This window comes from Mastomys coucha, unplaced genomic scaffold (assembly GCF_008632895.1).
Source record: "Mastomys coucha isolate ucsf_1 unplaced genomic scaffold, UCSF_Mcou_1 pScaffold18, whole genome shotgun sequence".
Lineage (NCBI taxonomy): Eukaryota > Metazoa > Chordata > Mammalia > Rodentia > Muridae > Mastomys > Mastomys coucha.
In genome coordinates, this window is record NW_022196900.1 from 34342558 (window position 1) to 34361048 (window position 18491).

An 18491-nucleotide genomic window follows, 5' to 3' on the forward strand; every position below is an offset into this window, starting at 1 on the left:
TGTGTGTGAATCAACCAAATGTGTCTGGCCCTGGAGTAGAGTTGATGTACTCAGTGAAACTCCACTGGAATTAGAAAAAACTGGTTTTTCTTTGCCAATAGTTATCAATTGTAAAACCTTCTTGGTTAGGGGTAAAACCCTGAGTCCCCTTCTTCCTCTCAGTGCTGAGACTGTATCTAGCTTAAACCACACAGGTCCTATACTTACTCTCATAATTTCTGTGACTCCATATGTACATTAGTCCTGTTTTGTCTGGAGAATAGTGTTTCGTTGGAGTCATTCACCATCTCTACCTCTTACAATCTTTCTTTTTTTTTCTTAAATCTATTATTTAAATTCATATTATACATCAAACATATTAATAATAATGGGTATTTTGATAATCAAATAGTACATAAAAATTGTTCAACTTTTATTTTTTTCTGTTATAGCTTTTAATATAAATGGATTTTGTTTTATAACTGATGTGTTTGGGTCTCAGTGGGACGCATCTGCAGGTATCACCAGGCCCAGACAGTTCCACGTGCAAGAGGTTTAATTGAGAGGGAGTAGAGGGATAGCGGCACAGAAAGAGAGAGGGGAGAGAGAGAGAGAAATGGAGGAATTGTCTCATATATACGGGTTGTGACGTAGTAGTCCCAGGTAAAGGTGGGAGTTGAACCCAATGGATTCTGGGAATATGGTGGCCGTTGCCCTGGAAACAGGTCTGTGGACCCGCCCATATATCTGCCACAGGTTCTGGATGCTAACAATAACTGAACTCCAAAGTACATACTAGTTAAAATTACAATATAAAATAACATTATAATCATATCCTTTTATACCCTAAAAATATCATTAATGAATATTTACTACTATCCATAACTGAGGATCTTATATATAAAATGTTGAATACTAAATTGTTTCAAAACATTCAAAATATTCTTTGGGAATTAAGCATAGTAAAAGAACATAAAATATTAAGATTGAATCATTAAGGAGCATATTCAAAAGCCCTTATATGATACCACCTGACAAAGTGAAAGAGCATTTAAAACGCATTATATATTTGGATACATTGTCTAACAATCAGTTTACATAAACAAGATTATCAGTGTTTCTAGGAGAGAAATTATTTTATCAGTAAGTATATTTTAAAAATTTCAAAACACCAAAAACTCTTTGAAGTTAAACATTAAGAAAATACTAATTTATTCACAGTGAGAAAAATTATCAATAATATTTGCAAGATGTTTGTAGAACACAATTTTAATATTTTCAACTGCTAATATTCAACAAGCAGAATAATTATCTTGAGATATTTTATTGTTGTCTCCCTTTTCATTTCTGATTTTATTAATATGGATACTGTCTCTGTGTCCTCTGGTTAATCTGGCTAAAGGTTTATCTATCTTGTTGATTTTCTCAAAGAACCAGCTCCTGGTTTTGTTGATTCTTTGAAGAGTTCTTTTTGTTTCTACTTGGTTGATTTCAGCCCTGAGTTTATTTCCTGCCATCTACTCCTCTTGGGTATATTTGCTTCTTTTTGTTCTAGGGTTTTCAGGTATGCTGTCAAGCTGCTAGTATTGTAAGCTCTCCCAGTTTCTTTTTGGAGGCACTCAGAGCTGTGAGTTTTTCTCTTACAACTGCTTTCATTATGTCCCATATGTTTTGTTATGATGTGTCCTCATTTTCATTAAATTCTAAAGAGCCTTTAATTTTTTTTCTTTATTTCTTCCTTGACCAAATTATCATTTAGCAGAGCGCTGTTCAGCTTCCATGTGTATGTGTGCTTTCCATTGCTTTTGTTGGTATTTAAGATCAGCCTCACATGATCTTACAATCTTTCTAACTTTTTTTCCATATAGATCCCCATGCCTTAAGGGGAGTGGTTTGATAAAGACAACTTATTTAGGACTGGGTGCTCCAAAGTCCTTCACTCTGTTACATTGTCCAGTTGTGGGACTCTGGTAATTATCATCTACTTCAAGAAGAAACTTCAATGATGAGAGTTGAGCAATGAACTGATATATGAGTATAGATAGATGGAAGTGAGGACAGAAATTAACTAGTCAGTTTAGTTGGACCATCTGAGGTACACAGGTATCTCCTGTGTTTAATAATGTCCTTGTTTTTATTTAAGAGGTCTTAATCTGATTCATTTTCTAAGCCAATTAAAGAATTAAAAGGCAAGAAGAACCTCAGACACAGCAAGCAACAACAGATAACAACCTTTATGATAATTAAAGAAGCACACGCACACACACAAACAAACACTGGAGCGGGAATATGTAGAGGCCATAATACAGATGAGAGAGTAGACCAAAAATCACTTTTTTACATGGAAGTCTAGGGGTTATAAATGGTTTTAGCAGCCTGAGATGGAACTTATTTTCATTTATTTTGGGTTTATCTGCATAATCAAAGAAAGGAAAATTGGTAGGTCAACTGTGTCTGGAACATGTTTATGGGTATAGATAAGGTTCCCCTTCCCAATTTATATTGGTCACTTAAACACTGGATAGCTAATGGGCCCACAGCTTCTGTTAAACATGTTCAGGACCTGCCTTGAACATATCTGAGCAGCCTGGACCAGTCATCTGGAAAAGGAAGAGTCCTACTAGCTGAAGAAAAAGCTCCCCAGGCCTTTGCCTCATTTCCAGGTGTTGAGGAAGATGTTGGACATTTGCCATATTTAGTATCTAGCTATGGTACCTTTCCCTTCCTGTCTCTCTTGGTCCTAGAATCTGGACATAGACCCTCATCCTCATATATTTTCTGAGGTGGGGTCCTCATTTAGGGGAATAGAGCTAAGAAGAAAGACCTTTTGGCCATCTCTTACTTCTGATAAGGACAGAATTCCCAATAGGTTCAAGGCCATTTCAAGCTTTAGCCATGGAGAAACTAGTGATTCTATGTTTTTGGTGGGCAGAGGGAGCTGGTATCTCCTACACTAAACCTCACTGATCACTTTTTTTCTTATGAATTACCCCACAAAAGGCAACCGTAACTATTATTAAAGAATTTAAAGAATGATCAATCTCTATTGTGAGATAAATTGGTTCATTAGATGTGGCAGTTGGGATTCCACTCTATTGAGTGTTTTTGAGAAAATTGACACTGTATCAGTGGTTCTATTTGTGCACAAATAAGTATGGCAAGATAGGGAAGTCTTTGGTGCCTTCATAGAGGTCTGAAGGAGGAAGAATAAAAGCAATAGGAGTCATATAAATGAGCATCAAATAATTTGAACACAGAGAGATTTTAAGGTTCCTATTCAAGCCTTGAAGAATGATCAAGGAGACTTAGATGGAATTAGATTGTCAAAGGACCATCTGCATGTAGATTGACTCTAAATGCTAGGAGATAAAAATTAAAACAGCTCTTTAGTATAAAAGATGCAGAGATTAATAGAATCACTACTAACACTATAATACAAGATAAGCCCTTTCCCCCATGAACAACAGGAATGTATCTCCAGAGATTTCTACCTAATTGTGTAATGATATCTGACATGTTCTGAATCTGTTTCTTGTAGATTTTATAGATCAGATGAAACATTAGCAAAATTATTAGTAATCGAATCTGGATGATAGTACAAGTACTGGCTTATGTTGTTGTAGGCATATCTAAAGCAATGTGGTTTTTAAATCCTTTTGAGTATATTTAGTGAGGTTTTTTTTTATTAAGCCATATGAAGTCCTTTAGTCATATAAATGAAATAAAAATGGAAGTTAAAAAATCTTATCACTGGACAGCACTTCAAGTCCAGCAATTTCATAATGTAAGTTTGTCAGGGTAATCTAGAGTTTTTATTTGACACCCCTCCAACTGAGAAAACACTGATGTCTATTGATCTATTCTTTGGGTGGTCTGAGCCACAGAATCACTAGATGTCATTGCATGAATCCCAGTTGGAAAATATTCATCCTAATATGCATGATTTCTCCTATTCATGAAGCCATGACTACTATAAAGAAAAAGCTTAAGATACTTCTGTAAGGCTTTATCAGTCCTACTGTGTCCCTTTTGACTCCACCATGAACTAACAAGATATTTAAAGGCATCCCATCTAACAACTGATTTAAGATGGGGAAGTTAGCTCTGGCCTAGTTAATATCCTGATGCAATTGATTCCAATAATCCCCTTGATAAAGAAATAGCCCTGTAGAACTCTGCAATAAAAACAGGAAACAACCATTTTTTTTCCTTTCTACTGGATTCTTAGCCTGTTACTGTAGTCACAAGGGCTATCTTTTTCCAGTGTTGTTCACTGCTTTTTAAATATTGCTCATGGCTATAAAAGATTTTAGTACCAGCTTTAAGGAAATAGTCTAGAATGTGTTCAAAGTACAAAGGGATCCTTTTCACTTTCTTCCTGTTTGGAGTGGATTGGGTTATAGAGCAATCTGAAGATGAAGAGGAGGGGTCTGTGATCCTATATTTAGTCAATCATTCTCAGTCTTTCTATAAGGGTTGAGGGTAACTCCTTAAGAGCCTCACAGTAATGTGAGAAGAATTAGAATAATTTAAGGGCTTATAATGAGTTCTCTTGAGCCTCTCTAAGAGAGGTAAAAGAAATTCTGTCTTTGGTCCCCCACAGGGCAATTCAGGTCACAGTGAGGGTCAGCCTAGACTGGTTGAGAAATTATTTTCTACTTATGACTTGTACCTCACCTGTTACATGGCTTCTCTTTCTATTCACTTCATGTATCTGGCCCGTATGTCTATAGAAGTCTTTTCAGTGAGAATCAGCAACTGATTTGAGACTAATATCACATTCTTCTAGTCTATGTCAGAGGATTGAGTGAGTGCCTGGAAGATCTAAGTATATTTCTAATGGTCTTCTGAAATTTTTCCAAGATTACCTTTTCTCTGCCTCAGATCTTGGAAGGAACAGAAAGTATACACCGTGGCTGATGTCCATGTCTGGTCAACACCTGCCTCCTGCAATGGGAGTAAAGAATATACTTGAGAAAACCCTGGGACCCTGAGGCTGAGGCCTTTTCCCGTCATTAAGAATGATTAATCCAAGAAGTGCTTGCTGACAGGAGCCTGATATAGCTGTCTCCTGAGAGGCTCTGCCAGAGCCTGACAAATACAGAGGTGGATGCTCACAGCCAACCATTGTACTGAGCATGGTGTCCTCAATGGAGGAATTAGAGAAAAGACTGAAGGAGCTGAAGGGGTTTGCAATCCCATAGGAAGAACATCAACCAACCGGACCCCCCAGAGCTCTCAGAGCCTAAACTACCAACCAAACAGTACACATGGAGGGACCCATAGCTCCAGCAGTATATGTAGCAGAAGATGGGCTTGTGGGGCATAATGGGAGGAGAGTCCCTTGGTCCCGTGAAGGCTAGATGCCCCAGTGTAGGGGAATGCAAGGACAGGGAGGCTGAAGTGGGTGGGCAGGGAGGGGAGAGAGTGCCCTCATAGAAGCAGGGGGAAAGGAGTTGGGATAGGGGATTTCTCAGAGAGGAAATCAGGAAAGGGGATAACATTTGAAATGTAAATAAAGAAGACATACAATTTTAAAAAGTCATTAACCCTGTAAGAGGCCATTAACATCTTGGGAATTTCCCTAGAATGGAAGCTTGTTGGAATGCTAGGTCAATATATCACTGGGTTGAGTGCATATATGTATGTCTGGGTTGAGCAAATAATTCATAAAGAACCTCAAAACATTTGCTTTTTTTTTTGTCCCTTGCAAAACATTTATTATTATAAAATTATATTAAAAGTAATACTTCCATCTATAGGCCATTTTTCTCTTTTGTCTGATTTATATTCAGACAAAACACTATCAGGCATTTCTTTTCTAACATATGTGGATAGAAGAGTTACCAGTGCACAAGGATTCCGGTCTGAAGAATCTTTGTTAAAGATAAACAGCTACCTATCTGTAGGACAAAAAAAAAAAAAAAAGATATATTAGAGTCCTTATCTTCTTTGCCTTCTTTTCTGAAGCATCATCTGGCAAGTTTCCCTTTTCTCTCCTTGCCTCTTAAGTAACCATGAGGAGAAGCCTCTCAAGCTAGCTAGCTGCCACTAGTGATAAGACCTTGATTCCTGTATCCGCTTTTCTTTCCTGTGCCATCATGAGAAAAAGAAGCCAAGCAGAGTACTAACATCCTTCTCATCAGCTCTAACCATCCTCATCAACATCACTCTGATTCTGAGATTGGGCCTACCATAAATTTTTAAACATGTGGAGTAAACGTTGAACCTTGATAGCTGGGACAGAAGCCAGCTTCTGAAGACTGCCTAACGTGTGGGGACCTTGACTGCGTTGTGCCTCTAGTATTGTCTTTACACACTCACTCTGGACCTCTTTTTCTTCAAAGTTTTAATCAGTTAATTTTTATTTGATGTTCCTCAGTCTAGATAAGAGGAAAGCTTGATAGTGCTAAGGGTGATTTTCTTCTGACTTAAAGAGAGCACCTTTATTTTTTAAAACCCACACTTCTATTCATCACATGTTACTTGAATTTGTGTACCCATAATCCAGAAAATACAGAACACAGTGGGGAAAGATGTCGAAATGAACTTAGAGGTAGTGTGCAGATGCTCTTTTCCCTGACCCTGTCCATGTCACAGCAACTGGAAAGTGAAAGCAAACATAGGGGACAACCAAAGCACTGTGTGGCAGAAAAAAAGTAAACCAAAAGTTTGGAACAATTTTAAGAGTGCAAATAACACTCTGTACCAGCAGAAGAATAAAACCAGCCTACAGATGTTGGACAAAGAAAGAGCAGACACTAGGACACTGCAGAACCAGAGTCCACAGCACTAACCCCTAGAGAATTCCAGACGACCACAACAGTTAGGTAATTTCTACAATAGCATCCTTCCGACTTCTGGTTGTAGATTGCCCAACACACAGTTTGGATTCTGGTGAATCTGTACAATGGTGGGCTGCCATGGATTCACGTGGTCCAGCCATCTCAAAGTGTTGGCCCCCTTTGGAATCTGGTCATTTCCTGTTTCTTTACTTAGGTACAAATTCAAAGTCCATGGTGCAGGAAGAGTGTTCCAGCACATACTTCATCCTGGACTCAAAATATTAGAGAGAGGAAAAACAAAGGGATAAGGCTTAAGTTAAAGGAAGGTGCAGAGGGAAACAAGAACTATATGTAAGTTTGGATCTGAATTTGGAGGGCAGAAAAGTGTGTGTGTGTGTGTGTGTGTGTGTGTGTGTGTGTGTGTGTGTAGGGAGGAATGTTAAATTTAAAGCAGAGAACAAATATAGCATTAGTTCCTGTATTCACTCACCTTTAGTTCTTGGTGTAATACAACAACGATGTGGGAAAAGTTGGGCATCCTTGAGAATGGGTCTGTAACTTAGGGAAGGGAAGGTTTGGGTCCTGGAAATTTAATGATTACCAAAGCCATCTCATGCCATTGTCTCTAGATATTTAACTTATAAATATAAAAAATGAATTCATAGACTAAAAGGAGGATAGGTTTCTAAAGGCGTTTTCTAGAGCTTAAGAGAAAGAAGGCCATATGCCTGTCTAGCAGGGGTGGAGTAGATTCCTTGAAATGTACCATTTATGTTTTTTCTTAGGCTTTGTTACATGAAGGCACAGAGAAGGGAGACAGAGTCAGTTCAGTTGCCATATCCATAGGATGTTCAGGTATCTCTCAGTTTTTTTTACATCCTCATATATAGTTTCCTGGCACAGGTTCCCATTTACAGGAAGAGAGATAATGAAAAAATAGACCTCCCTTCTGGCATTTATGAGACAGGAGATAGAAATTGGCTAAAAGTGTTTATAACAATGGTCCAAAACAGTGACAAGTTTCCTTCTTAGACAAAAGCCAGAAAAAGTGTGATTTCAGGATTAAGCCATACCACACCCATAAATTTCATATAACTTGATGGAATTCTTCCTAGAATTGTTTTCTATTTTTATTCTTGTAATGTAGTAAAACAATGCAGAATTTCAAATGATGGTTCTGAACATAACCCCTTATATGATGACAAAAGAAAAAATATTTTAATTACAAAATTATCTTTTGTCAGTAATTTACCAGATAAAGTAGAAAAATACATATACACAAAACTGTCAAAAAATTCTCTATAATCAGTGTCTTTGAAATATACTAGCGGTGTGTGTGTGTGTGTGTGTGTGTGTGTGTGTGTGTGTGTGTAAGACACAGGTGAGGAACATATTTGTTAACCAGTTAAATGTTTTCAGCTGCAGAATTTTTCTAGTTTCATTTCTATTTTTATGATAAAATATCCTGTAAAGGGCAATTTAGGAATGGAAGGGTTTATCTTACCTTATAGTTCAAGGTTACAATTCATAATTGTGAGTAAGTCATGGTGTCAGGAGCTTGAAGCAGAAAATCCGTCAGATCTACAGTCACAAGAAGTAAACAAAGTGTATACATATGGCCTACTTGCTTACTTTTGCTCAGCTTGGTCTCTCTCCACTCATACAGTCCAAGATCCCCTGCCTGAGGAATGGTACCACCCACAATGGGCTATTTCTTCCCAGATCAGTTAACTTAATTAACCCCTCCATGTGCCCACAAGCTAACTCAATATAGACAATTCCTTCTTGAAACTTTCCTCTCTATTGAGATTCTAGGCTGTGTCAAGCTAACAAGTAGAGTTGTTAAAAAGCATGTGCTGAGAGCCTCTACATCTGTGTTAGTCAGGTACTGTCAGAGCCTCTCAGGAGATAGCTATATTTAGGGTGGGTTGCCCTTCCTTCAGTCTCTGCTCCATAGAGGCTCACAGCCATCCATTGAACTTAGTACAGGGTCCCCAATGAAGGAGTTAGAGAAAGGACCAAAGGAGCTGAAGGGTTTGCAGCCCCTTAGGATGAACAACAATATGAACTAACTAGTACCCTCAGAGCTCCCAGGGACTCAACCACCAACCAAGGACTATATACGTGGTGGGACTAATTGTTCTGGCAGCATATGTATAGTAGAGGATTGCAAAGTCGATCATCAGTGGGAGGAGAGGCCCTTGGCCCTGAGAAGGTTTTGTGCCCCAGTGTAAGGGAATGCTAGGGCCAGTAAGTGGGAGAGGGTAGGGTGGCAAGCATGGGGAGGGGGAAGGCAACAGGGCTTTGTTCTTGTTGTTTTTGTTTGATTGATTGTTTTTTGGAAGGGAAACTGGGAAAGGAGAAATCATATTACATGTAAATAAAGAATATATCTAATAAAAAAAAGCATGTGCTGAAAATTGAAATAAGTTTGATCCTTAAAAAATCCCACTATAGGGGCTGGAGAGATGGCTCAGTGGTTAAGAGCACCACCTACTCTTCCGAAGGTCCTGAGTTCAAATCCCAGCAACCACATGGTGGCTCACAACCACCATGGTGGCTCATAATGAGATCTGATGCCCTCTTCTGGTGTGTTTGAAGACAGCTACAGTGTACTTACATATAATAGATAGATAGATAGATAGATAGATAGATAGATAGATAGATAGATAGATCTTTTAAAAAAACTATAGAATTCAATCACACTTATGCTGTGGATGTACAAGTGTAGTGCTTTCAAATGGCTAACAGAATGAAAACAGATTAAAGCAGTATTTGTTGTTATTTTGAGGGCTTGACTTCAATCACCTGTTGTTAATTGAATTAAAAAGTACACCACGTCCTTGCCACTGAACAAATTTTACTAACTCATCCAATTTAATTCTTCTTCCAAGTTTTACGTATAATGGAGGAAATGTCGGCATGGTCATAGGGATGAAGATAAAGCATGCAAAAAACTCACCACCTTGGTGAGAACTATGCAGTCCATCATGCTTGCCTAATATAGCTGCTAAGCACCACCAGCAGCATGGCTTGTCTGAACTGGAACTTTCTATACATGTGCAACACACATAAACCTAAGATTTGTGGTTTCATTGAAGAAGGTGAAGTAATTAGTTCATGTGGTTTTTATGTTAAACTGATGCTTTTTGGGGTGCCTAGATTTCATTATTTAAATTAGCTCTAATACAGTTTATTGTTTAAAAGCATAAAAGTATAAAGGGTAATATATCAGTTATTCCAAACTTTTTATTTGGAGTCAATGTTCTAAAGTATAATAAAGGCTTCACTGCAGAAGAATTGTGTTTTTCTGTCTCTGAGATAAGGCTGAAGGTCACAGTTCAAAATTCTGGTAAGTGCATATTTCAAAATTCTGGGATGAGTTGTTCTTGGCTGTCATCCTGTGCCTAAAGAAATAGGATTGAGGGGCCTGGGAGGGAAAGTGGACAGGAAAGCAGGGGGAAGAGGGGAGAGGGAAACTTGATCTGGTATTGGGAGAGGGTAAAGGACTGAAAAGCCCTGAGGGCCAGCAGAAAGAATGGAAACAGGCAACCTCAGGAAGTAAAAGATTGGGGGGACCCTCCAGAATGCACCAGAGACTTGGGAGGTAAGAGACTCTCAGGAATCAAAGGGAGGACCTTAGATGAAATTCCCAACAGTAGGGAGAGTAAACTTATAGAGCCCACCTCCAGCAGGAAGACAGGGCATCAAATGAGGGATAGGGTTACCATCCCACATAATTGTTCCTATCTGAAAGAATTACAAGGATAGAAATAGAGAGGAGCCTGAGGAAAAGAAGGCCCAGCAACAGGCACAAAGTGAGATCCAGCTCAAGGGGAGGTCCCAAGGCCTGACACTATTACTGAGGTTGAGCGTTCACAAAAAGGGACCTATCATGGCTCCCCTCTGAAAGACTCAACAAGCAGCTGAAAGATGTCAGATGCAGATATTTGCACCCAACCAATGGACAAAAGCAGCTGACCACTATTGTTGAATTAGGAAAGGCAGAAAGAAGCTGAGGATAAAGGTGATCCTGTAGGAGGATCAGCAGTCTCAATTCTGGGTCCTGAGATCTCTCAAACACTGGACCACCAAACAGACAGCATATACCAGCTGATATGAGGCCCCCAACACACATACAGTAGAGGACTTACTGGTCTATGTTCATTCAGAGATGATGCACCTAACCTTCAAGAGACTAGAGGCCCCAAGGAGTTTAGAGGTCAGGTGGGGTGGGAGGTAAAGTCACCTACATGGAGACAGGGGAGGTGTTGGGAGGAGGTATGGGATATGGAGCAGTCGGAGGGTGGCTGGGGTTGGGGATTTGCGGGAAATGGAATATGGAGTGTAAAAAATAAATTAATTAAAAAAAAGAGGGGAAGAGAGAAAGGAAGAAAGAAAGGGGGAGAGAGAGAGAGAGAGAGAGAGAGAGAGAGAGAGAGAGAGAGAAAGGGATCAATTCCAGTTAGGCACTCTCACTAAAACTTTAGAGAACAGCTAAGGATGAATATGGCATCCATTTTTATATGAAGGATGGAAGAGCAAGAAGGGTGACGAAGCCTGGCAGTGGTGGTGCATGCCTTTAATCCCAGCACTTGGGAGGCAGAGACAGGAAAATTTCTGAGTTCAAAGCTAGCCTGGTCTACAGAGTGAGTTCCAGGACAGTCAGAGCTACACAGAGAAACCCTGTCTTGAAAAAACAAAAAAAAAAAGGGGGGGTATCAAAAAGGTAAAGAAGCAAAAGCTAGGTGAAAAAAGAGAAGGCATATCCCACATAGAACAAGATGGCATCTTGTTATGCTAAGTAAACATTTTACTCTATAGTCAGAAGAAGTAGAAGAAGGCATAGTGGTGTGTTCCTCTGGATTTCTTCATAGTAAGAGAAGATGAAACTGTTTCTCATCTTCACATTATTTAAAGCATGAATGTTCTATTTATGGATAGCAGGGTTAGAGAGGCAATGACTATACTCCAATGTAAAATTATAACATAATTAATACATTATGAGATATTTTATGATATTTTATAACTAGATTATAGTTTCTTTCTCTCTCTCCCTCTCTCCCTCTCTCTCTCTCTCTCTCTCTCTCTCTCTCTCTCTCTCTCTCTCTTTTTTTTTTTTGGTTTTTCGAGACAAGGTTTGTCTGTGTAGACCTGGCTGTCTTGGAACTCCCTCTGTAGAACAGACTGGCCTCGAACTCAGATATCCACCTGCCTCTGCCTCCCAAGTGCTGGGATTAAAGGCGTGAACCACCACCACCCGGCTAGACTATAGTTTGTTGAATTAGAACATATAGATGATAATAAGCCTTATAAGCCAAACTAAATGTATGCATATTCTTACTATTTGTTTATACACATGTTATCAGTTTTATGGTGGACTGTGGCTTAAAATATGTTATATTCCAAGGGCAAACAGTAGAATTGGAAAAATATGGTTATTAAATATGTTTGAATATACCATTGCAAATGATATAAATTTTCTCTTATTTACAAGACAGTTAAATATTATTTTATTGTTAAGGATTTCTCCATACCTTAGCACATCTCTGCATTGCCTACTGTATTTTACAATCAGTCCTCCAGTTCCCATTGCATCAGCAGCTCATATATGAAAGGGACCAAACCTTGATTTCTCATTTCCTGTCAATTGATTTCATAACAAATGTAAAAATAGCCTCTTTTTTTAAAAATCACAGCAAAATTTCCACGATGTCTCAAAATAAAAATGTCTCCAGCTCTGTCAAAGGAAAAATTCTACATGGTGGAAGATTTTTTTTTAAAGAAAAGTGTATAGATGACTACACTTCCTTTTTTTTTTTTTTCAGTCAAGGCATATTGTAAAAAAAAAAACTGATTAGTTTATGTGGAGTTCATTAGTACCATTAAAAGACACAGGAAGAATCAAGATGTTTATACAATGTAGTGAAAATCCGGTGAGAGCAATCTTCTTTATCCGTTGTCAACATATGTATTGTAGTTAGTGATGCCTAAAAGTGGCAGGTAAACTAGAAGAATTTGTAATATTGATAAGATAAAGCACAATTCCCATCCAAAATCCATGGTTAATGAAGTAAAATCTGAATAAGGAATTTTTGCATGTGTAATTTTGTTTTATGTACCTTTGACCTAGAATTCTACTTTTTCTGTGTGCATTATTTTTGATTAGGTTCTTATTATTGTGTTCCAAAGACCTTGTTTATTTCTTAATTTGCAATTTTTATGAACCAATTTATCTAGCTACTCATGAAGCCTGATATTCTAGCCTCATTATTGATTATGTTGTTGAGGTTTTTCACTGAACTGTATTTTTCACTGAACTGTATTTTTCACTTGCTAAATGTTTCATTTCCAGCTTCATTTTAGTTTTGAGTTTCCTCAATATTTCTCTATCTTAAATTCTATTTTTGTATCATACAGTGTCCTCCTTATTTCATTCAGTTATTTGTATTTTCCAGGGTTTCAATCAATTGATTCCTATCCTATTTAAGTTTATTTGAATGTTTATCTCTTCTTTAAATCCTTTGAACTCTTTGAACATGTTTATAATTATTCTTGTGAACTATGTTCACTTAAGTCTTCCTTATTAGGGATTATTACTATACAATTGGTGATTCATGGGAAGACAATAAATTCACTGATCTACTGTTTTGTATTCAGTTCTGGCTTTTCTTTCCATATTTCTTGTATTCTTAAGAATCTGATAGAAACAGATACAGAGAACCACAGCCAAACATCAGGCAGAGATTAGGAGTCTTGTGGAAGAGTTAAGGACAAGTTTGAGAGAGATGGAGAGGTCAAGGGCAGCACAAGAAGAACTACAGAGTCTCAACTAACCTGAGTCCATGGGGCCTCACAGAGACTGAACCACCAACCAAAGAGCATGTAGGTGCTGGATCTAGGCCCCCTAAACATTTGTAGCAGACGAGCAGCTTGGTCTTCATATGAGTTCCCTAACAATTGGAACAGGCCTGTCTCTGACCTGCTGCCTGGCATTGGATCCTCTTCCCCTAGCCAGAAGGCCATATTTAGCCTCAGTAGAAGATGTGCCTAGCCCTTCTGGGATTTGCTGTCCCACGTCATAGTGGTACCTTCTCTGAAGAGAAGGGGAGAGGTTAATAGAAGTTGGGGCTTGTGAATGTGAGACTGGGAAGAGAGGAGGCAGGGCAAGCTGCAATTTGGATATAAAGAGAATAAATAAATTAATGAATAAAAAAACTAGGCCTGGAAGTGGGGCAGTGGTAAGTGCACGCCTTTAATCCCAGCACTTGGGAGGCAGAGGCAGGCAGATTTCTGAGTTTGAGGCCAGCCTGGTCTATAGAGTTCCAGGACAGCCAGGGCTACAGAGGAACCCTGTCTTGAAAACAAAACAAAACAAAAAAAAAAAAAAAAATAGGCCTTAGGCCTTAGAGGAGAACCTATTATGATTATGTTAAGTGGACATAGTACTAACTAGTAGCTACTGATATATAATTATACCTACAGGTGAATGCATGTCTCAGTCCTCATCAGGAAAGTTCCTATTCGCAGTAGGTGGTGATTAATATAGATACCAACAACTGGATATGGGTTATTTGCATGATATTTTCCATTTAAACTATTTTCTGGGAGTTGGAGAGATAGCTCAGCAGTTAAGAGCACTGACTGCTGTTCTGGAGGTCCTAAGTTCAAATCCCAGCAACCACAGGGTAGCTCACAACCATCTGTAATGAGATTGGATGCCCTGTTCTGGTGTGTCTGAAGACAGCTACAGTGTACTTACAGATAATAAATAAATAGATCTAAAATATATATATATATTCTGCTCTTAGGATGGAGCTACCAGAATATATTGGGTGATTTTTTTTAATGATAAAAAAGTGGGGGAGTTATGAATGGTATTCTGTTTTACATTTGCATATTAATTTACATGGTTGCTAATCTTATATTGTATTATCTATTCTCCGTCATAGAGAACACTTCTTTGATGTTTTTATAATTTCCCATTATTCACCCGAGACTCATAATTAACAGAGACAGTTTTTAGCATACATTAAAAGTGGCTAGATATCACATTTGTAAAAAATTTAATATTAAGAAAGACATATTTCTCGATAAGCATTTTTAAAATGCCAAGTATTTTAATCAATTTACCTTCTGGACATGTAGCTGTAGAAACAAACTGGTATGAATAGGAGTAAAAAGCTGTAGATGTAAAACCAACACTTAAAAAAAATACTTCATTCTTCCAAAAATTTTACCAATAGATAACTAAAGTTTCTTGGGAAACTTGGCCTAATTTATAAATAATAGCAATGAAAATACTCTATCTGAAGATAAAAAAATATGTATTAAAATGTTAAAAAGAGAAAATGCAAGTTTGTACACACCATGTGGTTGCAATTACAATTGAGGATTATCTACTCCAAAAGCTTGGAACCAAAATATATCATATTTCATATTTTTCTTCTGATTTTCAAACATTTGAGTATATTTTAATGCTTGAGTATTACTAACTTCAAGATCTGAAGTTCCAACATTCATGAACGGAAATCTTTAATTTTGCTTTGTTTTAAATGTTCTGAATATCAGAACTTTTCATACTTTGGACTTGTAAATTACATAATAATCCAGTATGTTAATAACCCAAAACTGCCTGGAAGGAAGAGTAAAAAGCAACACTTCAGAATGATTAATACTCAATTGTGTCTATGACACAATTAACTCTGAAAGAACTGAAAGAACAGCATCTATGACACTGTTAACTCTGAAAGAACTTATTTGTAATTTTCATGTACTCCTGGATCATTTTCACATATTAGAGGTTTGCAAATAAGACTAATATGCTTAAATTTTGTATATACTTCAAAATTTTAAAGAGTGTTGTTTATGTTGGGTTTATTGTATTGAGCTTAGAATTTATGATATAGCATCTGTTACTAATAAAATTACTTTTTTCTAATAACAGAATGCTACTGAACAATTTCACATATTCCTTGAACTTTATTTGATTCTACATACAGACTTCTGTGAAAAAAAGAATATCTGAAATTTAAGCTTTATAAAATAATTTTTTTTTCCAGGTGCCCCATTGCCTAAAAAGGATGTGTCTGAGCCCCTAATTGCCAGCTCTCCAGTGAGGGGAGTTCAGTGTGCAGATCCTCCTGATGAAGAGGAAGATAGAGTAAAAGAAGACCCCTTGACCATCTCTGAACTAGCATACAATCCCAGCGCCAGCCTGCTCCCTACCCCAGTGGATGACGATGAAATCAACATGCTCTTTGACTGTCCATCCAGGCTCGAGTTAGAAAGAGAAGACACGGATTCATTTGAGGAACTTGAAGCCGATGAAAATGCTTTTTTGATTGCTGAAGAGGAGGAGCTGAAGGAAGCTCGCCAAGCTTTGTCATGGAGCTATTCCATCCTGACCGGCCGTATCTGGGTCAACCCCCTGGTCAAGAGTTTCTCCAGGCTCCTTGTAGTGGGCCTGGGACTGCTGCTGTTTGTATTTCCCCTGCTCCTCCTCCTTTTGGAGTCAGGTATTGATCTCTCCTTCTTATGCGAAATCCGTCAGACACCAGAGTTTGAGCAATTTCACTATGAATACTATTGTCCCCTGAAGGAGTGGGTGGCTGGGAAGGTCAACATCGTCCTCTACATGCTGGGTTGTTCATAAAATTCATATCCGATAAGACGAAGGGCTATCTTCAATACTAGTAGATGCTATCTTCAATTTTCAGTAGATACTAGGTTTTGAATGGCCTTCAGTTGTCAAGAGGTAGTCTTAACTCTTGACTCTTAACTCTCTTAACTGACTGCTCAAACCTTGAAATAAGTTTCCTGTATTTCATTGAATTTAAGTCGATTTAAATAAAATACAGTACTTTGAGTTCTTTTTCAAAAATGCAGTCACAAAGTAAAACAAAATTCCCTCCTTATCATACCATAATAATTTAATACATTGGAGTTAGGTATTCCTGTTTCTTTATTTTGAACTATAATCAAAATCAGAATTTTAGTAAAAATACAAGGGAAATCTTTTTAATATAACCTTTGGTGAAAATAATGTCCTCTTACTGATGCTTATACAAATAAGTTGACGCTGAGTTTTTCTTTCAGTTTTTTTTAAAAAAAAATATTTTTACGCATTCTAACTATTTTGGTAAATTTTTAGCAAAAAAGAAGCTTTCTGGAATTATTTAAGTATACCTACTGTAAAACCAATGCACATGGAATTTTTTAATGTTTTGGCACCTGATTTTTTTAAAGATATTTTTTGGCTAACTAATCCATAATTTATTACCTGCATATGACTTTTAAAAAAATGATAGTAAAAAACTATAATAAGTTCTCAAAACAGATGATTAAACTAGAAGATGTAAGCATGAAGAACATTGAGTTGACATGGTCTGGTCTAGTTTTCAGAGTTTCAGACATGATGTCTTCTTATAATTTCATTTGTGTTTTGTCCATACATTTGGACTAGGAAAACAGAGTTTTTAAAAGAAATTAGAACTACTTGTAATAGTAAAATTGTAAAGATCAACTAGTTAATTGTTGCTGTTTATTAATCTGAGTGAAAGCAAGCAGGAGTTTGGCAAATAGAAGGCAGCAAAGGAGTTCTGATGAGACTGCTAGGCAAGTGATGCCAAGTGTGTGCTTGCCTTTGTGGAGGGGATGCTGACATATGGCACTCAATGTAAAGAGATGTGCACTCACTCTCTGAGTTCACAACATCCTGTTTAGTTAATAAAAGTGGACACATTTTTAAGGTGAATTTTTGGGACCCCTCATGCTTTTCATTGTAATTCTCTGGGTAAAATTTCAAGGTGTGTGTGTGTGTGTGTGTGTGTGTGTGTGTGTAAGACAGTGAAAGTGGGTGAGGAAAGACAGACAGAAAGACAGACAGATGGAGAGAAAGAATGATGAGAAAGAGAGAATTTCCTTTATGAATTTCTTTAAGTTCTGAATTCTTGTGCAACTGAAGCTTCTATTGAAACAATGAATCATCAGATAATATACCAATTCTGTTTGGGTAAACAATGGAAGATAAAAAGAGACAAAATAAATGATAAATCCTGAGACACATTCCTTCAGGTCAGTGAACCCGAGACAGAAAAATATGTGGTGCTTTCCATTGCTGGTCTCTTACCAATACTATGTTATAAGTAAGAAACAAAGGAGTGTGGGTGGAGTTTACAACATAGTTTGTCCTACGATGAAAACATCTAATTGCCTTTAGTTATTGAGATTGGGCACACAAGTTGAGCACTACAGTCATGCTTACTCAGCACAGCTCTGAGTGTTTTATTAGATAATATTTCTGAAAGTAAGCATTGAAAGTTAGCTCTTGGGACTTTGAGTTGAAGGCATCATAAAATATACTTGCTATTGCATCCATGATTTATATTACTTGGAAATGAAAATATTTGTTTTGGAAGTTTGCTACTGATCAACATCTTAATTGAAGTTTGAACTTTGAAGTCATACACTCTGGCATGGGTGTACTCCAATGCAGTTGATTGAAAATTACTCACCCTCTTAATTGTTCTTCATATTTTCTTTGAAGTACTGACAACTCATCTAGCCTTCATCTTTTAAAAATAATGTTTAAGTTAAATAATATTCTAAATTATAGAGATAGCATATATATATTATAAAATATAAAATGAAAATAAGTCAGATATAACATGTAATTCATGCATGCAGATTTGTAATGAAGAGCAAGATGCATTTAGTTTTAGCATT

General features: G+C 37.4%; 1 protein-coding gene across 3 annotated transcripts in view; it reads left to right on the forward strand.

Annotated features, from left to right (window-relative positions):
* The window catches only part of Frmd3 (FERM domain containing 3), a 191370-nt gene that overhangs the window by 159411 nt on the left and 13468 nt on the right, over nucleotides 1-18491 (forward strand). For 2 of the 3 annotated variants that reach the window (XM_031377683.1, XM_031377681.1), the window contains exon 14: nucleotides 15827-16282. In XM_031377683.1, coding sequence (XP_031233543.1) covers nucleotides 15827-16282 — 456 coding nt within the window. Of the gene's footprint in view, nucleotides 1-15826; nucleotides 17521-18491 lie in introns of those variants that run through there. The other variant, XM_031377682.1, reaches the window with a different exon arrangement.